This window comes from Pristis pectinata, chromosome 6 (assembly GCF_009764475.1).
Source record: "Pristis pectinata isolate sPriPec2 chromosome 6, sPriPec2.1.pri, whole genome shotgun sequence".
Classification (NCBI taxonomy): Eukaryota; Metazoa; Chordata; class Chondrichthyes; order Rhinopristiformes; family Pristidae; genus Pristis; species Pristis pectinata.
In genome coordinates, this window is record NC_067410.1 from 108,708,580 (window position 1) to 108,734,510 (window position 25,931).

Genomic DNA, 25,931 nt, shown 5'->3' on the forward strand with positions numbered 1-25,931 from the left:
ACTGTGAAGTGTAGTCACCATGGTGATCTAGGAAATGCAACACCAGACTGTGTACCGGAAGCTCCTGCAAGGGGTGCAATAATGCCCAATCTTTCAAAAATGTATCTAGCCCCCTCTTTAAATACCTCCAGTTATTTAACCTCCACAACTCTCTGAGGTAAAGATTTCTGGAGATCAACCACCCTCTGTCAGAAGAAATTCCTGCACATCTCAGTTTCAAACCACTGCATCCTAGTCTTGTAACTGTAGTATATCTCCTCATTTGAGATTCTCCCATGAGAGCAAACACCTCAACACTTTGACTCTATGACTTGATCTATCTTGTCATGACCTGATAATTTGTATTCGTGTTCAGGGGAGAATAAATTTCATACAATGCACAATATTTTTCAAAGTGCTGTTATCCAATATTTTATGCCCACCTGAAAGGGCAGGTAGGACCTCATTTCATCATTACATCTGAACGAATGCACCTCCTTGGGACGAGGTTAAAGGCCAACCTAGATTTTGGACTCATCTGTACAGAATGCAACATGAATCTACCACCTCTGAATGAGAACTGTAACATCACAGTGAATACATGTGTTTCCATATACTGATATAACTACATATATAACACTACAGCACAGTACAGGCCCTTCAGCCCACGATGTTGTGCGGACATTTTATCCTGCTCTAAGATCTATCGCTTCCCTCCCACGATGCACTCAATTTCTCTATCATTCATGTAGCTTCTTTATGGAAGCTTCTTTAGTAAACTAAAGTAGATTTGTATCTCCCGTGTCATGACAGGATTCAAGATCAGATATCTCCTCTTGTGAGGTAATGTACAACTAAAGGATTGTCTAAAAAAAAGGGAATAAGCATTTAAGACAGATGAGACGTTCTCTTTTGTTGTGAGTCTTTGTACACAGATTTGGGTATAAGAATAAGCTGGATAGATGATTGATAAGAAAGGGGGTGTAAGGTTACTGGGATACACGAGACATCAGAGTTCCAGCTTTCTCTCCATTCCCTTTGATTGCTTTACTAAATCTTTACTAACTATTGTATCTAACTGCTACAGGAGCGAGATAGGACACTCGGTTGAGTGGTGCCGCTAACGACAATCTCTCGCTCAACATCAGTAAAACTGAAGAGTTGATTGTTGACTTCAGGAAGGATGACAGTGAACACGCACCAGTCTACATTGGGGGGTCGGCGGTGGAGAGAGTCAGCAGCTTTAAATTCCTGCGCATTAACATGTCCTTGGCACAGTACATAGATGCAATCAAAAGGTAGGCATGCCATCGTCTTTATTTTCTTGGGAGGTTAAGGAGGTTTGGCTTGTCGCCAAACTCTCTAACAAACCTCTACAGATGTACTGTTGAAAGTGTCCTGACTAGTTGCATCACAGTCTGGTATGGCAATTCGAATGCACATGTAAGAAGCTGCAGAAAGCAGTGGCCTCTGCCCAATACATCACGGGCACATCCCTCCCCACCATCAATAATATCTACAGGAGGTGCTGCCTCAGGAAGGCAACATCCATTATCAAAGATCCCCACCATCCAGGCCATGCCATCTTCTCGCAGCTACCATCGGGCAGGAGGTACAGAAGCCTGAAGTCCCACACCACCAGGTTTTTAATTAGGATAACAAATAAAATCTCAGAAATACAGATAAATTCATTTAGTAGTTGATTCTTCTGGTCCTTGTGAAGGAATCTAAATCAATTGTATGCTCTTTGATTGAACAAGACATGCTCTCCTGGAACATTTCAAGATAAGGCTTGGAGTCACAGAGTCACACAGCACGGAAACAGGCTCTTTAGTCCAACTCATCCATGCCAATCAAAGTGCCCACATAAGCTCGTCCTATCTGCCCATGTTTGTCCTGTATCTCTCTAAACCTTTCCTATACATGCACTTATCCAACTGTCTTTTAAATGTTGTTATTGTACCTGCCTCAACCACTTTCTCTGGAAGACACAAGATACTGCTGATGCTGCAATCTGGGGCAACAAACAATCTGCTGGAGGAACTTGGTGGGTCGAGCTTCTGTCCTGACGCAGGGTTTCGACCCGAAATATCGACAATTCCTTTCCTCCCACACATGCTGCTCGACCTGCTGAGTTCCTCCGGCAGATTGTTTGTTACTTTCTTTGGCAGCTTGTTCCATACACGGACCACCCTCTGCATGAAGAAGTTGCCCCTCAGGTCCCTTTTAAACCTTTCCCCTCTCACCTTAAACCTCTGCCTTTTAGTTTTTAGTTCCCTTTCCCTGGGAAAAAGACTGCATGCACTCACCCTATCTATGCTCCTATTTAGGATGGAATTATATTATTACTTTCAGTTCATGATGGAATAGGCCATGATGGAGCTTTGTTTTACTCAATGAACCTCATTAGTTTATCTCCCAGCACGTGAAAACCAACTGATGGCAAAAGTATTCTGAGGACCTTATTACATTATTTTGTCTTTCTGGTCAGAGTTCACAACATCTGAGATTCCTATGATGTGCAAAGTTAGCTACTTTTTTTTCAAATGATGATTTTAGATCAATATGATTCTAAAAATAGTAGAAACCCTAAAACCTTCTATTTAATACTCCAAATGTTTTGGCCCAGTTGCCGTTACTTATTCTATCAAGGAGGAAAATGCAGAGATTGTGGGCCACAATATTGTGGGCCGAAGGGCCTGTATTGTGCTGTACTGTTCTATGATTGAAGTTAAGGAATAGGAGTATAAAATCTTGAATACGATAAATATAGAGGAAGCATATTTGGTGTCCAGCATTTTATAAGATAAACTGTACCTCGGGGAATAAAACAGAGGAAGGAAGCAGCTGTTAATATGATAACTTTCTGTAGAAATGTTGTAAAGGACCAAGCTAATATATGACAGTAAGCAAATAGCAAGTTGGCTAACTATTGGAAGTGGGCTGGTATAAATTATCACTTAAAGGAACACAGTATATTCATAGAAGTGCAGAAAACATTCATCAAATTGTTGCAACATGGAAGGAGATAATTTGCCCAATCAGCCCACACAGTTATCTACAAGAACAATTTAGCCATCCTATTCCTTAGTTCTTACCTCAGAGCCCTATTGCTTTATTTTATTTCTCCATATCCATCAGTTAGCCTGACATCAGTTGTAGGGAAATCCCTCTGAACTGGAATAGAAGTCATCTTGAGGAACTTCTTTCTGGAATTAGACAACCAAAGAACCCACAATCTCCAGACATACCTGGGCACCATAATGTCTATTTGTTCCCTTTCAATAGATATTCTCTTTTCAAGAGAGAATTGAATTTGCTGCCATGGTAAAGATGTTTTTAGATGATACCAATACTAGCACCATGACTGTCAATGAGAAACAGTGTTGGAATTCATGATAAATTATGAATGGAAAAGTCTGGTGAGCATAAAATTAAGTCAAGGGAAATGTGATGTAATATATTTGGAAAGCATAAACAGGGTATTTGAATATTCAAATATTTAAATACTTCATAGGCAATACTTCATTAAATACTTCAGTCTGAAGGAAGAAGTTCCTCAAGATGATTTCTATTCCAGTTCAGAGGGATTTCCCTATGACTGATGTCAGGCTAACTGATCGATAGCCCCCCCATTTTATCTCCCCCTTCTCTCTTAAATAGTGGGGTCACATTTGCTACTTTCCAGTCTGTGGGGACCTTTCTGGAATTAGACAACCAAAGGATCCACAAACTCCAGGCATACCTGGGCACCTGACAAAAAACACTATGTTGAACTCAGCAGGTCAGGCAGCATCAGTGGAGAAAAGCAGGCGGTCAACGTTTCCGGTCAAGATCCTTCTTCAGGACTGAAGATAGGAAAAGGGGAAGCCCAATATATAGGAGGGAAAAGCATAGCAGTGATAGGTGGACAAAAGAGGGGAGATGGGGTGGGCACAGGGAGGTGATAGGTAGATGCAGGTAAGAGATAGCGATAGACAGGTACGGGGGAGGAGGGGAGAGCAGATCCATTGGGGCATGGGGCAAAGGTGAGGAGGCAAAAAGTGCCATAGAGAAAAGAGAGATAGGCTGGGAAGGGGAAGAAAAGAAGTGACATGGATAGGGGTGGGTGTGGGGGATGGGGGGAGACGGTGTGGGGATTATTTGAAGTGGGAGAATTCAATGTCCATGCCGTTAGGCTGCAAGGTTCCAAGACAGGAAATGAGGGGCTGTTCCTCCAGCTTGTGCTTGGAATTCTCCTAGGAGTGGAGGAGGCCGAGGACTGACATATCAGTGATAGTGTGGGAGGGGGAATTGAAGTGACCGGCAACGGGGAGATGCAGATTGCAGCTGCGGACGGAGAGCAGGTGTTCTGTGAAAGGGTCACCTAGTCTGCATTTGGTCTCACCAATGTAGAGGGGGGTCACACTTGGAGCACCAAACGCAGTAGGTGATATCAAGGGAGGTGCAGGTGGATCTCTGTCTCACTTGAAAGGACTGTTTGGGCCCCTGGATGGAGGTGATGGACGTGGTGTAGGGCCAGGTGTTGCACCTGTGGCAGGCGCAGCGGGAGGTCCCCAGGGTGGGAGCAGGATGGGTGGAGGGGGAGGAGTGAATGAGGGAGTCACAGAGAGCGCGGTCCCTGAGAAAGGCAGAAAGGGGCGGGGAGGGGAAGGTATGCTTGGTGGTGGGGTCCCGTTGGAGATGGCGGAAGTGGCGGAGAATGATGTGTTGGATACGTAGGCTGGTGGGATGAAATGTGAGGACAAGTGGGACCCTATGCTTGTTGGGTCTGGGAGGGGTGGGGGTGAGGCCAGAGGTGTGGGAAATGGCAGAGATGCAGGTGCGAAGCCTCTCGACCACAGTAGGGGGCAAAGCACAGTTAGTAAAGAAGTTGGACATCTGGGCACTTCCAAGATGTCTTCCTTCTACTTTAAGTATGTTTTCTCTTCCACCAATGTTGAAAAGGTTCTCAACCACATCTGTTCCATTTCCTGCACATCTGCTGTCACACCTTTCCAACACAGAGCAAGGATTATGGTTCCCCTTGCTCTCACTTTCTGCCCCAACAGGCTCCACATTCAATAGATCATTCTCCATAGTATCTGCCACCTTCAACAGGATTCCATAACTCTTCCCTTCCCACTGTCCTAGGGATGCAGACAGTCTTTCTAGAAGAAGCAGAGATTCACTCACACTTCTTCCAATCTAATTCACTGCATTCAGTGTTCACAGTGTGGTCCACCCTACACTGAGAAGCCAAATTCAATTGCGTGACCAACCTGCAGAAGACCATCGGTGACAGGAGGTGACCCTGAGCTTCAGGTCCTGTCACTCACATTCTAACACCTCTCAGAGAAGGGAGAAAGGTGGAGAGAACAAAGGTAAGGTCCGTGATAAGATAAAGTCCAAGAGAAAGAGAATGACACAACATTCACAAGAAAAACATAAATTGTACAAAATTATACAAGAAAGAACACAATTAGAACAAAAAGAACAAAGTCCATTGTAGTGCAAAGTGGTCATGATGTTGCTGTACTGAGGTAGTGATTAGGGTTCTGCAGAATTGAATGGTTGAAGGGAAGTAGCTGTTGAAGTTAACAGTGTTGGAGTTAGCAGTGTTGGAGTTAGCAGTGTTGGAGTTAAAAGCGTTGGAGTTAACAGTGTTGGAGTTAACAGTGTTGGAGTTCGCAGTGTTGGAGTTAACAGTGTTGGAGTTCGCAGTGTTGGAGTTAACAGTGTTGGAGTTCGCAGTGATGGAGTTAGCAGTGTTGGAGTTAACAGTGTTGGAGTTCGCAGTGTTGGAGTTAGCATTGTTGGAGATAGCAGTGTTGGAGTTAACAGCGTTGGAGTTAACAGTGTTGGAGTTAACAGTGTTGGAGTTAGCAGTGTTGGAGTTAACAGTGTTGGAGTTCGCAGTGTTGGAGTTAACAGTGTTGGAGTTCGCAGTGTTGCAGTTTGCAGTGTTGGAGTTAACAGTGTTGGAGTTAACAGTGTTGGAGTTAGCAGTGTTGGAGTTAACAGTGTTGGAGTTAGCAGTGTTGGAGTTAACAGTGTTGGAGTTCGCAGTGTTGGAGTTAGCAGTGTTGGAGTTCGCAGTGTTGGAGTTCGCAGTGTTGGAGTTCGCAGTGTTGGAGTTCGCAGTGTTGCAGTTTGCAGTGTTGCAGTTAGCAGTGTTGGAGTTCGCAGTGTTGGAGTTAACAGTGTTGGAATTAGCAGTGTTGGAGTTAGCAGTGTTGGAGTTAGCATTGTTGGAGTTAACAGTGTTGGAGTTCGCAGTGTTGGAGTTCGCAGTGTTGGAGTTAGCAGTGTTGGAGTTAGCGGTGTTGGAGTTAGCCGTGTTGGAGTTAGCCGTGTTGGAGTTAACAGTGTTGGAGTTCGCAGTGTTGGAGTTAACAGTATTGGAGTTCGAAGTGTTGGAGTTAGCATTGTTGGAGTTACAGTGTTGGAGTTCGCAGTGTTGGATTTAACAGTGTTGGAGTTCGCAGTGTTGGAGTTCGCAGTGTTGGAGTTAACAAGGTTGGAGTTAGCAGTGTTGGAGTTCGCAGATGTTGGAGTTAACAGTGTTGGAGTTAGCAGTGTTGGAGTTAACAGTGTTGGAGTTAGCAGTGTTGGAGTTAGCAGTGTTGGAGTTCGCAGTGTTGGAGTTAACTGTTGGAATTAGCAGTGTCGGAGTTAACAGTGTCGTAGTTAGCAGTGTCGGAGTTAGCAGTGTCGGAGTTAACGGTGTCGGAGTTAGCGGTGTCGGAGTTAGCGGTGTCGGAGTTACCACTGTTGGAGTTAGCCGTGTTGGAGTTAACAGTGTTGGATTTCGCAGTGTTGGAGTTAGCAGTGTTGGAGTTCGCAGTGTTGGAGTTAACAGTGTTGGAGTTAGCAGTGTTGGAGATCGCAGTTGTTGGAGTTAACAGTGTTGGAGTTCGCAGTGTTGGAGTTTGCAGTGTTGCAGTTAGCAGTGTTGGAGTTCGCAGTGTTGGAGTTAACAGTGTTGGAGTTAACAGTGTTGAAGTTCGTAGTGTTGGAGTTAACAGTGTTGGAGTTATCAGTGTTGGAGTTAACAGTGTTGGAGTTCGCAGTGTTGGAGTTAACAGTGTTGGAGTTAGCAGTGTTGGAGTTAGCAGTGTTGGAGTTCGCAGTGTTGGAGTTCGCAGTGTTGGAGTTAGCAGTGTTGGAGTTAGCAGTGTTGGAGTTAACAGTGTTGGAGTTCGCAGTGTTGAAGTTCGCAGTGTTGGAGTTAGCAGTGTTGGAGTTAACAGTGTTGGAGTTTGCAGTGTTGGAGTTAGCAGTGTTGGAGCTAGCAGTGTTGGAGTTCGCAGTGTTGGAGTTCACAGAGTTGGAGTGATTAAAAAGCATAAGGACAGATGAGTCCCGGGGATGGACAGGATATACCCCAGGTTACTATGGAAAGTGAGGGATGAGATTGCTGGAGCGTTAACAGTGATCTTTGAGTCCTCCCTGGCCACAGGAGTGGTACCGGAGGACGGAGGATGGCTAACGTTGTTCCATTGTCCAAGAAAGTTAAAAGGGATAATTCTGGGAATTATAGACCAGTGAGTCTTACGTCAGTGGTGGGCAAGCTTTTGGAGAGGATACTTAGGGACAAGATTTATGAGAATTTGGAGATACATAGTCTTATAAGGGATAGTCAACATGGCTTTGTGAAAGGCAAGTCGTGCCTCATGAGCCTAACAGTGTTTTTCGAAGTGAGAAGACAGGTTGATCAGATAGAGCAGTGGTTGTGGTATACATGGATTTTAGCAATGCGTTTGACAAATTTCCCCATTCTAGGCCTATCCAGAAGGTCATGAGGTATGGGATCCATGGAAAATTGGCAGCGTGGATTCAGAATTGGCTTGACCACAGAAGGCAGAGGGGGGTTACTGAAGGGGAGTATTTGACCTGCAGGTCAGTGATGAGTGGTTTTCTACAGGGATCTGTTCTGGCACCCCTTTTCTTTGTGATTTTTTAAAATGATTTTGATGAAGTGGAAGGGTGGGTTGGTAAGTTTGCAGATGACACGAAGGTTGGTGGTGTAGTAGATAGTGCAGAAGGTTGCTGTAGGTTGCGACGGGATAGAGACAGAATGCAGACTGGGTGGAGAAGTGGACATAGACTTCAATCTGGAGAAGGGTGAAGTGATACACTTTGTAAGATCGAACTTGAAGGCAGAGTACATGGTTAGTGACAGGATTCTTAGCAGTGTGGAGGAACAGAGAAATCTTGGGGCTCTAGTACATAGATCCCTCAAAGTTGCCGTGCAAGTTGGTAGGGTGGTTAAAAAGGCATATGGTGTGCTGGCCTTCGTTAACTGGGGGATTGAGTTCAAGAGCAGAGAGGTAATGTTGCAGCTTCATAAGGCCCTGGTTAGACCAGATCTGGAATATTGTGTTCAGTTCCGGTTGCCACACTATAGGAAGGATGTGGAAGCTTTGGAGAGGGTGCAGAGGAAATCGGCAAGAATCCTGCCTGGACTGGAGAACACATCTTATGAGGAGAGGCTGAGCAAGTTTGAGCTTTTCTCCTTGGAGAGACGGAGGATGAGAGGAGACTTGATAGAGGTATCTAAGAATATGATAGGCATAGACAGAGTGGACAGCCAGCATCTTTTCCCCAGAGCAGTAATGGCCAATACTAGAGGTCACTCATTTAAGGTGCATGGAGGAAAGTTCAAGATGTGTGGTGGGTGCCTGTAATACACTGCTGGGGGGGCAGTGAGGGAGGGAGGTGGTGGGGTCTGATACAATAGGGTCATTTACAAGACTCTTAGAGAGGCACATGGATGAAAGAAAAATAGAGGGTTATGGGAGGTGAAGCAGAGAGGGGGAGAGATTGAATGTTTATATAGTTGGCATAACATCATAGGCTGAAGGCCCCATACTGTGCTGTGTCCCATACTATGGGAAGGCCCCATACTATGTCCTAGGCTTCTGTAGCTCCTTCCTGATGGTAGCTGTGAGAAGATGGCATGGCCTGGATGGTGGGGAATCCTTGATGATAGATGTTGCCTTCTTCTATCATCAGCTTGTTTGTTTCTCCAGATTCCAGTACCCGCAGTCGCTTGTGTCTCCATGTTGTTTTGCAACTTTTCTGAAGTCTTCTTGTCATACAGGCATGACAGTGGGCAGGCACGGTAGTGTAGCGGTTGGCGTAACGTTATTACAGCACCAGTGACCCAGATTCAATTCCGGCCGCTGTCTGCAAGGAATTTGTATGTTCTCCCCGTGTCTGCGCAGGTTTCCTTCAGATGCTCCAGTTTCCTCCCACATTCCAAAGACGTACAGGTTAGGAAGTTGCGGCCATGCTATGTTGCCACTGGAAACATGGCAACACTTGCGGGTTGTCCCCAGAACACTCTACGCAAAAGATGCATTTCACTGTGCATTTCAATGTACATGTGTCTAATAAAGAAATCTTATTTTATCTTACCTTATCATGTTTGGACACTGGTTTTCCCGAACAAGGTCAGGATGCTCAATGAGAATGAATGGGAAGAACTTTTACCCACTGTGACTTTGAACTATTTTTCTTGGTTCAAAGCAATCACATACCCAAGCTTGTTAACGCTCTTCATGGAAGTCCATCTGTTTTACATACTTGATTGCAGGATGTGTGTGTTGCTCACTAGGCCAGCACTTATTGCCTCACCCTAACCTTTCCTAAATCCAATGGATTACTTGACCTTTTAAGTAGTAACCATGTTGCTGGGGCTGGAGTCACATTTGGCCAGAGTAAGGACAACAGGTTTCCCTCCCATGAGTGAACCAGATGGGTTTTGCAAACATCAGCAGTTTCACAGTCACTATTACTGAGAATATATTTTTACTCTGCTTTTTAAATGCTTGAATTTAAATCCCTCAGTTGCTGAGGTGGAATTAAAAAATATCTCCAGGTCACTCACCTAGACCATTGGATACCAGTAATCTTCACTGGCAGTGAGTTGAGGCCGAGGCCTTTCACAAATAAAGCTAAGAAATGAATTGCACTGAATTGCATTGCATTGAATTGAATTGGTTTATTATTGTCACGTGTACTGAGGTACAGTGAAAAACTTGTTTTGCATGCCATCCATACAGATCATTTCATTACAACAGTGCATCGAGGTAGTACAAGTGAAAACAGTAACAGAATGCAGAATACAGTTACAGAGAAAGTGCAGTGCAGGCAGACAATAAGGTGCAAGGCCATAATGAGGAGATTGTAAGGTCAAGAGACCATCTTATCATACTAGGGGACCGTTCAATAGTCTTATAACAGCGGCATTGAAGCTGATAGAAATACTTTGTCATGTTCTAAACATAATAAAAACACATAAAATTTGGAACTTTCTTCCGCAAATGGCATCAGATATCTGTTCAATTGTGAATTTTAGAAAGAGATTACTTGTTTTTTTTTGTCAAGTATTAAGGAACATGGGAGGTAGCAGTGATATAGAATCTGATCACAAATCAGAATGATTTTTATTGAAGGATGGACTAAATATGCGATTAGTTTCAATGGAGACACAAGAGACTTCAGACGCTGGAATCTGGAGCACAAACAATCTGCTGCAGGAACTCAAGCGGGTCGAGCAGCATCTGTCTGGGGAAAGGAATTGTTGACATTTCAGGTTGAAACCCTGCATCAGGACTGAGAGTGGAGAGGGGAGATAGCCGGTACAAAGAGGAGAAAGGGAGTGGTGAGACAGGAGCCCGAGGTGATTCGTGGACTGAGGAGGGGTGAAAGATGATGGGCAGTTGGATCCAGGTAGGGGAGGTGAGCAGGGGTGGAGTTGGGAGACAGTGACAGGTGGATGATAGACGGAGGCAGACAAAGAGAGGGGGAGAGAGAGAGAAAATGAGAGGCAGATAGAACAAGGTGGGGGAAGAGGAAGGTGAAGGTTGGAGACGGCCGCTGGAGGGAGATAAACAGGAACACAAAGGGACACCAGTGTTGGACTCTGATAAGTAGAGGAGGTGAGGATGGGGACCATTAGGGGAGAGGTGTATGGCAGATGGAACCAGAACCAGGCAGGAGAGGGGAGGTGGGAACCTGTGGGTGAACTGTGCGAGTAGTGGATGCTTAGGATCCGAAGATTGGGGGATGGGGGAGTTGAGAGAAAGGGGGCAAAAATGGGGGAGAGGATAAAAACGGAGGGATTAGTTTCATTTGGAAAGGGGCCCGTTCCTGTTCTATTGTTCTATTTTCCAACAAGAAATGTGCTTACTTTAATCAGCAAGCGTTTCTATTTAGAGATGTGTTGATTTATTACCTGACTTGGTATCCCAGGTGGGAAGATTGCTTGAGGGACGAGATCCTGAAGGATATTTTAATGTACGCTCCACTTCAAATTGCAGGGATTAACAGAAGATGACATGTCTTTGGGATTTCCAGAAATCGGTCCAGTTCAATTAACTTGTCGCTGTTGGCCACGCGGATATCACCCACTTATATAAAGCGGCGCATTTCTCTTGTGTACATTACGCGCGGTGCTTTTTCACCCTCTGTCATGTATCACCTGTTTCCGTGGGTAGTTTACGCTGCTCTCCTGTTTCTGGGAGCAGGCGACTCGACCTGTAAACTTTTCGGGGAGTTTCACTTACCTGGGCTGTACGAGGATGGAGACATCGTCATTGGCGGTGTATTCCCCGTCTACAACAAGGCTTTGGAGGAAGAGCCCTCTTTTAAAACCAGACCGACACCTTCGCGTTGTGTCAGGTGAGGTGTAACGGAATTTGGGAAATTAATGCTGTTGTTGACTCGTCTGGTTATTTGGAAATTCTAATATTCTCTTTTCTTATCCCCATTTAAAATATCTTCTATTTTATAAAACAGAATTATCCAGGATATGAAATGTAGAATATAAATTATCCAGACTCTGTTCCTTCGGATCTTAAATTTACATTGGGTGTTAAGAGAGTAGGATCTCAAACTGTAAACTTTAGATCCAGATGTTTCTATTGGAGGATTTCTTATAAACACACTGTGAAAACTAGTTATCCGTGACCTATAAAAGGAAGGCTCTGTGGATGATGGAAATGTGAAACAAAGAAAATGTCTCAAATATAACCAGCAAGTTGAGCAGCATCTGTGGAGAGAGAAGCAACTTTGATGCTGAAAGGACTGTGAAGTATTAACTCTGTAACTCTCTCCATAGATGCTGCCTGATTTGTCGAGTTCATTCAGCATTTTAATCCACATTTATACCCTCTTCCAATATTGTTCACAGCTTGCAAATTCGAGTGGTTGATCTGAATACACATTTCTTTGCATTGTTATAATTAGTTTTTATTGTTATATATTAAAGTTGAATAACTTTATTCAATTTCTGTCGCTATAAATTGTTTTGATTTCCTGTATCTTTTGCACATCCTGCTGCTGTCTGCCACCTAGTTTTGACCTCAGGGCATTTCGCTGGACACAGATCATGATCTTTGCCATAAAGGAGATAAACCAGGATGAAAACCTCCTCCCGAATGTCTCGCTTGGATACAGGATCCACGATTCGTGCGCCTCGCCCTCGCAGTCATTAAGAGCAGCCCTAACACTGGCTAATGGGCAGGAGAAAGTTATTCCAGAAGTTAAATGCAAGGGAGTTGCTCCTATTCCGGTCATCATTGGAGAATCTGGATCATCCCAGTCCATATCTATTTCAAGAGCAGTTGCACCCTTTGGAATTTCAATGGTAAGACAATTTATTAAAACCACAATGAAAAGAATGTGAGTAGATATATTAAACAGTATTAAAATCTATTGTCATCAATGATACAACAGATGTAAGCTACTGAGCCTCTTGAGCAAGATGTGACCAATATGGAACAAGTTGATTTTCAATTGACAGAAAGCCTCAACAACCATTGGGGGAGATGGTTCCATGACTGTGTTTTCTGGGATAACCATCTATGGCCCAAGGCTAATTCTCCAATCACTTCATGTTCTAGACTTCTCTTTTTTTTCAATCTTTTTATTAGTTTCCAAATTAATACAGATTAATACATAACATCAATGTTTGTACATGTAATACAAAGAGATCAAGAGAACAATCATGGCATAGATAATCATAAAGAACAATAAAATATAAAAAAAACTTTAGATCTCACGATTTCTTAGTAGATGAATATAATATAAAAGAAAGGAAAGAAAAATATTATGTATATAAAAGAAAACAAAATCCCCAAATCAATGAAAAATTGTAAGTAATCAAACCAAACTAAAAAGAAAATTTCAAAAAAAAAGACAGAAAAGGAAAAAAAAACTGGATTTCTCTGTAGAAACAGAGCAATATTATGTCATCAACTCCGTTCCTCTAAATTGAAAAGTTATTGAAAAGTAGATTTCTCCACTGAATGAAGTGGCTTTTCTCTAATCTACCCAATCAAATCTAGAATCCTTGTCTTATCACCCCTTATCTACAGTAAAAAAAAAAACAAAAGCATATTTCTTTTTAGCTGTAAGCTATATAGTGTACTAGCTATAAGGAGAGGTTGGACAAAGTTGGATTGTTTTCTCTGGAGCGTCGGAGGCTGAGGGGAGACCTGGCAGAGGTTTATAAAATTATGAGAGGGTAGATGGTCAGTGTTTTTCCAGGGTGGAAATGTCAGATATTAGAGGGCGTAGCTTTAAGGTGAGAAAGGGAAAGTTTATAGCTAATGGACTATATAGCTAGTACATCACCATTGTTTCTTGTGGTGATAGGACTGGAATGCAGCTGAAGCCCAAACCACAAACATTGGGGGACAGAAAACTAGGAAACCTCCAGACTCCAAACTGAGGTTCTGAAGATAAAGGATATAGACTATGGAGGATACTAAAGTTGAGAGCTTGATGGATGGAACCCAACATGTGTGAGAGAACGTGGGGCTAATAGATAGATAGATATCTTTATTAGTCACATATATATCGAAACACACAGTGAAATGCATCTTTTGCGTAGGATGTTCTGGGGGAAGCCCTCAAGTATCGCCACACTTCCGGTGCCAACGCAACATGCCCACAACTTCCTAACCCGTACGTATTTGGAATGTGGGTGGAAACCGGAGCACCCGGAGGAAACCCACGCAGACACGGTGAGAACGTAGGTAGACAGGAGCTGTTCTACATTAAAATGTGGACAAACAAGCTCTGGACAAGGTCAACAATGTGCAGCATGGTAGATGTGAGTCAAGCTGGGAGAGGGTTACATCAAGACCTGGCAAAGGTTGACCATCAGATCAGCTGAGGCGGAGCAGAGGTGAGCAATCAATTCCATGAGGGTGGCAGGAGATGGATTAAGCGATGCAACAGATACGTGAGCAGAAGCTCAGATCAGCAGCACATACTGCAGGAGGAGAATGGTCAGGTTCTGCCTTGGTTAATCACCTGACTGAATCAAATACTACAGAATGGAGATTGTAATAAAGATAGCTTCAGCTTTCTACTCATCTCGTACTGGATAACGAACAGTTGGAAGTAGCCAACTGGAGATGGTGAAGAAATCAGTGAGCTGGGGATGATGAGGTTGGAAAGGTTATCAGTTTACAGAGAGAAGCTGATGTCTGTTTTGTTTTGTTTATGTTGGAAAGAGCAGTATGTAGATGAGAAATGGGAAGGAATGACCAACCTTGAGGAACTCCAAATGAAATGGAGTGAGAAGCTGTGTGAATAATATTCCAGCGACAACAATATAGATAAGAATGGACTCAGGGAACCGCAGCTCCACCCATTTGGATGGCGGTGAACCGTTGGAGAAGGAAGAGAGTATTACAGTCACTTGGAATGTTGCTTGTAACTTTGGTAGGCAACTTCAGTATTGGGGCCAGGTAGCAATCAGTGGATGGGTTCAAACAGAGATTTATGGAGTCTCAAGGACTGAGAACAGTGAAGTGATAGTCTGGTGTCAAAACTGGATTTCATATGGTTTTGGAATTACCTTTACAAAGGGACTTTATTTGTTAGCAGATAAATTAAGTATAGAGTCTTAGGATGTCTTAGTAACATAACCTTTGTATCTCCTGAGATAGAGAACACAGGAAAACTGGGTGGAGGACAGCAAGCTCATTACGAAGCCCAACTAATTTCACATGCATTTGTAGACGAGGATCTATCACAATGATCTACAGCAATGGTGGCATTAATGTACTGGCCCATCCAAACTGTTTCATTGAATCCTTTACATTAGAATACAGTCATACAATCCAATCTGTCCTTCGTGTGGTTCCAAGCACCATCAATGTGATTGACTGTTAACTGCCTCCTCACTCAAGCTGGTGATGGAAAATATCTGCTAATATTACCAACTATGTCCACATGCCATGAATCAATAAAAAAACTCATACCCCTCACCCAGAGACCTATTAATACTTGAGGGAGACAAATCGTCACGTCGATTTAATAGCAATCCATTGCTTAAACTGTCTTTTTGTTCCAGTTTTATTTAATGAAGAATTTAAATTCCTCAGCACCCATAATTTGATTTGGAAATGTTTACGGATCATTAGCCAATGAGTCTAAATTATCACTTCACCACCATAACCCTCCATCAAAACCTTGCCCATTAAGGTGAAATTTTGAGTTTAAAATATTCTAACTACCTTGTGTAATTTAGTAGCATTCAGGAGAGTACACTGACCCTTAACATTACATTTACTTACTTCTAAGGTGACCTCCATCCCATCCAGCAATGCCAAGGTCATGCTTGAAATGAAAATAGTTGCTACTTCCAATAATCTTCCTTTTGCCATTCACCCTGCAAGAAAACAATTACTGGTCGACTACATCATAAATCAATTGATTGAATTTTTCTTTAATTCTTTGCAGGTTAGTTATTTTTCTACCTGTGCATGCCTTAGCAACAAACAAGAATTCCCTACGTTTTTTAGAACTGTGCCAAGTGACTTATTTCAAGCCAAGGCTTTAGCTCAGCTTGTAAAGCATTTCGGCTGGACCTGGATTGCAACCATTGCAGGAGATAATGAATACGGGCGATATGGGATTCAAGCATTTAGTGAGAAAGTAAAGCAAGATGGAGTCTGCATTGCTTTTTCAGAAACGGTCCTCAGAACATATCCCAAAGAAAGGATACTCAAGATTGTAGACACCATAAAAACGTCAACTGCAAAGGTTATCCTGGCTTTTGCCTCTGAGGGCGATCTTTACCCTTTGCTGAGAGAAATTGTGCAGCAGAACATTACTGGGATTCAATGGATAGCAAGTGAAGCCTGGAGTACAGCTGCAAGACCATCTACATTGCACAATTTCAAATCCCTCGGGGGCACAATAGGATTTGCAAGTCATAAAATGAAAATCCCCGAATTCAGAAAATTTCTTTTAAGTCTACGGCCTTCAAATTCAACTGATAGTTTTATGAATGCTTTCTGGGAAACTATATTTGGTTGCACATTTAAGGCAGATATGTATGACTCTATGTTCAATAGATGCTCGGGGAAAGAGAATTTACAGAAGGTGAATAATTCCTTCTTTGACATCAGTGAATTAAGAGTATCCTATAACGTTTACAAAGCAGTTTACGCCATAGCCCATGGACTCCACAGCTTGCTATTTTGTCAAGATAAATCATTGGGAGCCACTCTCTGTGCCAATGTTTCAAACATCGAGCCATGGCAGGTAAGAATGCACTGGTAAATATTTCAATGATGAAATTAGGAGATGTTAATCACAAGTTGCACATCGATAAACCAGAATCTCGCATTCTATTGTTAAAGGTTTAACGTGAATTACAAATAAAAGATAATTTGTGGACCACTAGCAACTGTTATAAATTCATTCATAAATGGATAGGTACATGGATAGGAAAGGTTTAGAGGGATATGGGTCAAATGCAGGCAAAATGGGACTAGCTCAGATGGGCATCTTGGTTAGCATGGATGAGTTGAGCCAAAGGGCCTGTTTCTGTGCTGTATTGCTCTGAATCTGACTCTGACTCTAAGTAAAGAAGTTCCACTGGAAATGCACAAGTACATCAAAAATAAAGAAATAAATTCATGTCCTCAACTCCAAAGCAGCTTCACAAATACATAAAACGTAGAGATATTTAGACCTTGCAGCAGAGAGAACTGGCAGCACCTTATTTGGTTGTTGAGAGTTACTATACTCCATATGAACCTTCCACCACCTTAGTTAATTCACCCAATACATACATCGCCCATTCCCCTCACTATCATATTTTTATCCAGGTCCTCTTTAAACGCATCAATACCTTTTGCCTTAGCTTCTCCATAAGTCCCACATTCTAACCATTATAAGTTGTCCAGCATGAATAAATATACATTTGGCTGTGGAACCTATTACTGTATTGGTATTGGTTTATTATTGTCACTTGTACTGAGGTACAGTGAAAAACTTGTCTTGCATACCGATCGTACAGGTCAATTCAGAGTAGTTACATTGGGTTAGTACAGAGTACATTGATGTAGTACAGGTAAAAACAGTAACAGTACAGAGTAAAGTGTCACAGCTGCAGAGAAAGTGCAGTGCAATAAGGTGCAAGGTCACAACAAGGTAGATCGTGAGGTTATAGTCCATCTCATTGTATAAGGGAACCGTTCATTAGTCTTATCACAGTGGGGTAGAAGCTGTCCTTGTCTGGGGTACTTGCCCTCAGTTCTATGTTAAGCTAACTTTGCAAGTTACAATAATTGCTAACATTAATTTGAAGCAAGAGGGGTGAAAAACAACTGGGTTCCTGCCAATAATCGCTCGACACAATCTTGCATGTGCGTGGACATTGAATGGGATTCAACATAGTTACCGTTCACCCATAATCAAGTAAGACAACAGTCATCGCCCAGACTCGTGTGAAGACTTGTTGGTTACTGTTTAGGCAGGTGACCGACACCTTGAGAAAGATTCACCTGGACAACTGAGAGCCATTGCAAACCAGAGCGAGAACTGGAAATGGCTGGGAGGATGAGGACAATGATAAAGTCAAAAGCTTGAACTTGCAATGCACAGCACACATCAGAAAACTTGGGTTTCCTTCTAGTTTTGACCCTTTAGGAACAGGAGGACATCTTAAAGAGGCAGTGCCTCAAGATGGTGGCATCCATCATTAAAGACCCTCACCATCAGGACATGCCCTCTTCTCGTTACTACCATCAGGGAGGAAACACAGGAGCCTGAAAAGCCACACTCAATGATTCAGAAACGGCTTCTTCCCCTCCACCATCAGATTTCTGAACGGTCCATGAACCCATGAACACTACCTCGTGATTCCTTTTTTAGTGCACTATTTATTTATTTTGCAATTTATAGTAATTTTATGTCTTTGTTCTATCCTGCTGCCACAAAACAACACATTTCACATCACATAAGTCAGTGATAATAAACCTGATTCTGATTCTGAAAATGGTGAATAAGGGCTCCCAAGCACTAGAATTCCCTTCCTATATCTCCTCACCTCTATAGCCCCCTTTCCTCTCTTCCTTCTTTTCCTAGTTGTTTGACCAAACATTTATCCATCTGTCCTAAAATCCTCCCTCAGTATCAAATTTTGCTCCTGTGAAGCACATTGAGATGTTCTGTGTTAATGCACTGTGTGAATATAGATTGGCAGTTAGCATCTTAACTGTTGTGTTGTCAAATATCTCAGAAAAGAATATCTTAAAAAAATCAACTCTTGTTTTCTGATTGTCTTCCCCAGCTCTTCCATCACTTGAAGGACATAAGATTTACAAACCGCCTTGGAGAAAACGTATATTTTGATCAGAATGGGGACCCCCCTGCATCATATGACCTTATAAACTGGCAGTTGAATGACAAGGGTTTGGTTGAACATGTAACAGTTGGTTATTTTGATGCATCTGCAGAACCAGGAAAAGAGTTTATGATAAATGAAGATATTATTCTGTGGCATGGGAACCAAAGCACAGTAAGCCTCTGCTTAAATCTATTAAAACTGTCACTATTTGAATAGCGGGGGTCAGCTATACAATTTTAAAATTTTGGACCATTTGGCATAATGTAAGTGAGTTATTCCTAAAGTGCTATGTTGCTGCTGTAAAAAGCTAATTTTCTTGGCACTTATACCTGGGTATGTATGCTCATGACAATAAACTTGACCTTGAACTTGGTCATGTAGTAGACATCATAGCCTGGATCTTGTTATTAAATGCTGAAGGTTCAGAACAACTGGCGTAAACATAAGATAAGATAAGATTATTTTATTAGTCACATGTATATCGAAACACACAGTGAAATGCATCTTTTGCATAGAGTGTCCTGGGAGCAGCCCACAAGTGTCGCCACGCTTCCGGCGCCAACATAGCATGCCCACAACTTCCTAACCCGTACGTCTTTGGAATGTGGGAGGAAACCGGAGCACCCGGAGATCCTGGACTTATTTCCATGAATTGCCTCAACGCAGGGGTCCTATCCCTGCAGACATATCTGGTATTCCAAATCTGGTGCAAAAAAATGACCTGCTGAAGGAACTCAACAGGTCAGGCAGCATCTTTGGAAAAGTGAACACTTGTCGGCCTTTTTTCAAAAGAGTTCAGATGAAGGGTCTCGACCCAAGACATCAACTGTCTTTATTCCCCCACAGATGCTTCCTGACCCACTGAGTTCCTCCAGCAGTTCGTTTTTTGCTCCAGATTCCAGCAGCAGCAGTCTCTTGTGTTTCCAAATCTGTTGGCTCACTCCACATGGAATCCACTGAGATTCCTTCCACGTTGCCGAGATTTGCCAGCAAGTATGCTCAGGAAACCTCTTTTAGATCTGAGACCCTACTGAGTTCAATAGAAATTGTGGGACTGCTGGTACTAAGAAAGACAAAGATAAGTTCCTTTTAAATGTTGTTAATTTTTATGCTTTGAGCTTATTTTATTGACTTTTTAAAAGTTTTTGTTTTTAATATCTTTACTTCAGTTCAGTCATTTTTACTTGTCTCTGAAAGATATTTAAAACAAAACTGTTGAAACCCCTTGCAGTTGGTACAGCTGGCAAAGGAGAGGGTGTGAATTTATCAGCTGTCAGGGATGTTTTGGGGCAGGGCTTCAGTGCACCAATGGGAGCCTTCCCTCTGCTCAGACCACCAATGGGAGCCTTCCCCTTTTCTCAGGCCACCAACGGGAGCCTTCCCTCTGCTCAAGCCACCAATGGGAGCCTTCCCTCTACTCAGGACACCAATGGGAGCCTTCCCTCTGCTCAGGCCACCAATGGGAGCCTTCCATCTGCTCAGGCCATGCTGCTGGAACCCAGGATGTTTTGGTCTTATATGGCATGCTTTCTGCATCCAGATCTGATGTACAAGTGTGGAGATACTGGTGGTGATTAGAGGCAGTGTGCCCAGGACAGTAAGGTTCTGCAGAGAATATTACAGCACAAAAGGAAACCATTCAGCCCAATATGCCTGTGCTGGCTCTTTGAAGGCCCATTTAGTTCCACACCCAAAGTCCTCTAATGTACTCACTGTCACTTTTCCAACTCCCTTTTGAAAGTTTCTCTTCACTCTGCTTTCACCGCACCTCCAGAGAACAAGAGCCTTCCTCATTTCACATCTTACTTAAAAATGACCACCACTTAGAAACATAGAAACATAGAAAACCTACAGCACAATTCAGGCCCTTTGGTCCATAAATCTGTGCCGAACATGTCCCTACCTTAGAAATTACTAGGCTTACCCATAGCCCTCTATTTTTCTAAGCTCCATGTACCTATCCAGAAGTCTCTTAAAAGACCTATGGTAACCAACTCCACCACCATTGCCGGCAGCCCATTCCACACACTCACCACTCTCTGAGTAAAAAACTTACCCCTGACATCTCCTCTGTACCTACTCCCCAGCACCTTAAACTTATGTCCTCTGTGGCCACCATTTCAGCCCTGAGGAAAAGCCTCTGACTATCCACACGATCAATACCTCTCATCATCTTATACACCTCTATCAGGTCACCCCCTCACCCTTCATCACTCCAAGGAGAAAAGGCCAAGTTCACTCAACCTGTTCTCATAAGGCATGCTCTCCAAACCAGGCAGCATCCTTGTAAATCTCCTCTGCACCCTTTCTATGGCTTCCACATCCTTTCTGTAGTGAGCTAGCCAGAACTGAGCACAGTACTCCAAGTGGAATCTGACCAGGGTCCTATATAGCTGCAACATTCTTTGTACTTGCCATCCTTCCAGCCAGCAAGTTGCCCATGAAGAGGACGCTTAAAACTGACATTTAAATAGAGCTCAGAAACTCCAAAGACATCAGCCCCCATGAGCGTTAGGGTAAATACCAGCAACACAGTAGTACAGCAGTTAGCACTGCTGTCTCATGGCTCCAGCATTGATCATTGATCCTGACCTCAAGTGTGGAGCTTACACATTCTTTCTGTGACCACGTGGATTCCCACTGGGTGCTCCAGTTCCCTCCCACATCCCAAAGACTAGCTGGTAGATTAATTAGTTACTGAAAAATTCTGCTTAATGTGGGTAAGTGCATTGGGTATGTGTGAGAGAGAATAAATTGCAGGGATACAGGGACATAAGGGGGAATGGGACTTGTGGGATTGGATCCATGTTTGTTGCCAGCAAGACAGTAGGTCAAACGGAATCCTGCGTCGTATTTACGCAAGAAAGTTGCCCAAACATATTTCCACCTTAAAGTTTCCATTGCAATACATTAGGGCAGCATAATGGCATAGCCAGTGCAGCTGCTGCCGCACAGGACGAGTATCCCAGGTTCAACCATGACCTTGGGTGCTGTCTGCGTGGAGTTTGCACGTTATTCCCATGACTGCTTTGGTTTCCACCGGGTGCTCCTTTTTCCTCCCACATCCCAAAGGCGTGCAGGTCAGAAGGTTAATTGGCTGCTGTAAATTACTCCTAGTGTGTAGGTGAGTGGTAGGATCTGGGGGACTTCATGAGAATGTGGGAAGAATAAAAAATGGGAATTAATATAGGATCAATTGAAATGGATGGTGATGCTCAACACAGACTTAAATCATTACATTGGTTTATTATTGTCACATCTACCGAGGTACAGTGAAAAACTTTATTTTGCCTGCCATCCATACAGATCATTTCACTACATTAGTACGTGCAAAGGAAAACAATAACAGAATGCAGATTAAAGTGTTACAGTTACAGACAAAATGCAATGCAGGCAGACAATAAGGTGCAAGGCCATAATGAGGTAGATTGTGAAGTCAAGAGTCCATCTTATCGTACTAGGAGACCATTCAATAGTCTCATAACAGCAGGATAGAAGCTGTCCTTGAGTCTGGTGGTATGTGGTTTCAGGGTCTTGTATCTTCTGCCCGATGGGAGGGGGGAGAAGAGAGAATGTCCGGGGTGGATGGAGTCTTTGTTTATGTTGGCTGCTTTACTGACACAGTGAGAAGCGTAGACAAGAGTCCATGGAGGGGAGGCTGGTTTCTGTAATGTGCTGAGCTGTGTCCACAACTCTCTACAGTTTCTTTGGGGGCCAAAGGGTCTGTTTCTGTGCTGTATGTCTCCATGATTTTATTAATATCTTTTCTTCCTCATGCTATGAAGGTGCCACAGTCCATCTGCAGTGAAAGCTGCCCACCTGGCACTAGAAAGGCTGTGCAAGATGGACAACCCATTTGTTGCTTTGACTGCATCTCATGCGCTGAAGGTGAAATCAGCAATGCAACAGGTTAGTAAATAGCATTTCATAGAAAGTTCTTTGGAAAGTATTCAAGTCTGATAGCTTAATAGTGCATGTGATCCAAATGATATGGTAATAGGAAAGGATTTAAGTGGAACAATTGCTTCTCCGAACAGGAGGATCATAATAGAATTAAGTTAACTGGTAAAGATAGCAAAGTGTAACTGAAGACCCAAGAGACTGCGGATGCTGGAACGTGGAGCAATGCGCAAAGGTGCTCAAGGAACTCAGCGGGTCAGGCAGCATCTGTGGAGGAAAATGGACAGTCGACATTTCAGTTCAAGACCCTTCATCTGGACTGGAAATGTCCAGAGTGCAGAGCGTAAATGAAAAGTTCTTATGATCTAGAATGCATTGGCTGAAAGGATGGTGGAGGCAGATTTAATATTACTGTTCAAAATTTTATATGCTGAAAGCTATGATTTGTAAGGTAAATCAAATGTAGTTGATTATTAACAAATGATTGAATTCCCCTAGATTCAGTCGAATGTGTGAAATGCCCCTTGGAATATTGGTCGAGTGAGGACAGAAAACAGTGTGTACTCAAAGAAATCGAGTTTCTTTCCTTTGAAGATACTATGGGAATTATACTGATGATTGTGGCATTATTTGGAACATTCATCACTCTCGTTATGCTGTCTGTCTTCCTGTATTGCAAGGACACACCCATCGTTAAAGGCAATAACTCTGAACTAAGCTTCCTGTTGTTGTTTTCCTTGCTACTCTGTTTTCTGTGCTCTCTCACCTTCATTGGCAAGCCGTCCGTCTGGTCATGTGTACTGCGGCACACGCTGTTCGGCATTGCGTTTGTCCTCTGCGTGTCCTGCATTCTGGTGAAAACGATCGTTGTGCTGAAGGCATTTAAGGCAACTGTTCCTCAGAAGAGCACAATGAAATGGTTCGGGGCTGCCCAACAAAGATCCATTGTTTGTGCGTGTACTCTCATCCAAGTTCTGATCTGTGTCACGTGGCTTGCAATGGCTCCACCATTCCCAGCAAAAAACATGAGACATCATAACGCAAAGGTTATCCTGGAGTGTGATGTGGGATCTCCAATAGCTTTCTATTGTGCATTAGGGTACATTGGTGTTTTGTCTGGCTTGTGTTTCGTTCTGGCTTTTCTAGCTAGAAAACTACCAGGTAACTTCAATGAGGCTAAACTCATAACCTTTAGCATGCTTATCTTCTGTGCTGTTTGGCTGACATTCATTCCAGCCTACGTCAGCTCACCTGGTAAGTACACCGTCGCTGTTGAGACCTTTGCAATTTTGTCATCCAGCTTTGGCTTGCTTTTCTGCATCTTTGTTCCCAAGTGCTACATTATCTTGTTCAAACCAGAGAACAATACAAAGAAAAGTCTGATGGGGAAAGGCCCTTCCAAAAACAGTTAAGAACGACACAACTGGGAGAACAAGCTACTGGGGACAACCCCTTCAGAAAAAACTTTAAGGAAGAGACATTGTCACACGTAACCATCAGACTTGGGTGTTCTGTGCTCCTAAGACCTTTCTCCCACTGGGTCCCGTCCCCCACTGTTCCCATCTGCCCTCCCCACCTCCCTTATTTGGTTCCATGCTCCGCCTTCCTGTCCTATCAGATTCCACTATCTGCAGCCCTTTGTAGCCTCCACCTATCACCTCCCAGCCTCTGCCGTCAATTCCACTCTTCCCTCCTCCATCTGCCCCTCCTCACCTGGATGCACCTCTTCACCTGCCGGTTCTTGCGGCATCCCTTCCCTTCCACCTCTTTATACTGGCTATCTCCCCTCTATCTCTCAGTCCAGATGAAGGGTCTCGACGTGAAACGTTGACTGTCCATTTCCCTCCGCAGATTCTGCCTGACTCATTGAGTTCCTCCAGTGTTTTGTTTCTTGACCCAGATGTGCTTTAATAGTTTTCACCACTGGAACATAATGACTAACTTACTGGACTAACCATAGCTGGAGATCTGGACCATTGATTGTGAAAAGGCAGCTCAAATCCCTCAGTGACAATAGGGTAATTTAAATAAAAGTAACTCAATCTGGAATTAAAGAAATGGTAGCCATGAAAGTACTGGGTTGTTGCAAAAACCCACCTAGTTTACGAGTGTGATTCAGGGACGTTAGACACTTGTTGTGTGGTCTGGCCTATATGTGACTCCAAATCCACCAATGTGGTTGATTCTATCTTCTAGATAAAACAGTACAGCACAGGAATAGGCCCTCCAGCCCACAATGTCTGTGCTGACCATGATGCCAATTTAAACTGAACCAATCTGCCTGCACAGGATCCATATCCCTCTGTTCCCTGCCTATTCATGTGCCTGTCGAAGTGCCTCTTAAATACCACTATTGTGTCTGCTTCTACCACTGCTCCTGTCAGTGTGATCCAGGCACCCACCACTTACGCCATACATCTCCTTTAACTTTTCTCCCTCTCAGCTTAAAGCTATGTCCTCTAGTTGTTGACATTTCTACCCTGGAGAAACGACCCCGCCTGTCTACCCTATCTATGCCGCTCATAATGTTATATACTTCCATCAGGTCTCCCCTCAGCCTCCAACACACCAAAGAAAGCAATCCAAGTTTGTCCAACCTCTCCTTAATCTCTTAGAGGAAGTTAAGGATGGGCAATACATGCTGGCATGGCTAATGAGATCCACATGCTGTGTGTGAATAACTAAGCCAAGATGATTTCATGCTCCTTAAATTAATAAAACGTCAGCATATTAAGCAGTGGAGGGACTACATGTGAAAACTGGAGACCAACTAATGATGTAGATGTAATGTAAATGACTTTAAGCCCCTTCGTAAGGCTCATATTCCTTGTCACTCACAGTGCACAGACCCAATCTAACAGGAGTAGAGAAGTCAGCAGTGAGTTAGGATCTAGGAAGTCACCACATTTACAAAATGACGGAAGGTACCTATATCACCCAGGCAGACTCTAAAGTTTTAAAGTCATAGTTATACAGCATGGAAATAAATCCTTCAGTCTACTAAGACCACATTGACCATCAAGCACCCACCCACCTAATCCTACACCAATTCCATTTTATTCTTCCCGTATTCTTGTCAACTCCCCTCAGACTCTACCACAGGCTTACATACTAGGGCCAATAACCTAGCAACCTGCACATCTTTGAGTTGTGGGAGGAAACCGGATACCCAGGGGAAACCCACGCAGACCCAAGGAGAAAATGCAAACCAAACACAGACAACGGTGGAGGTCAGGATCAAACCCTTGTTGCTAGAGCAGTAAGGCAGCAGCTCTACCAGATGCACCAATTGTGCCTGTCAGAATTTGGGGTGGGTGATGGCTCTCTGTGTGAAATAGAAAATGGTGCTGGGGAATTACTTCCTCTTCTTCCAACAGCAATGGATGTTTTTTTCTAATGATTCCCA

The 25,931-nt window shown here is 43.3% G+C and overlaps 1 protein-coding gene across 1 annotated transcript; it reads left to right on the top strand.

Moving 5' to 3' along the window:
- The first annotated feature begins 11,500 nt into the window (after nucleotides 1-11,500).
- On the top strand, nucleotides 11,501-23,937 carry LOC127571171 (extracellular calcium-sensing receptor-like). The gene is made up of 7 exons (XM_052017284.1): nucleotides 11,501-11,649; nucleotides 12,325-12,616; nucleotides 15,727-16,533; nucleotides 18,569-18,796; nucleotides 19,616-19,618; nucleotides 22,411-22,534; nucleotides 23,024-23,937. Exons 2-7 carry the CDS (start codon nucleotides 12,359-12,361, stop codon nucleotides 23,935-23,937), a joined length of 2,334 nt encoding a protein of 777 aa, XP_051873244.1. The 5' UTR covers nucleotides 11,501-11,649; nucleotides 12,325-12,358.
- The last annotated feature ends 1,994 nt before the right edge of the window (nucleotides 23,938-25,931 follow it).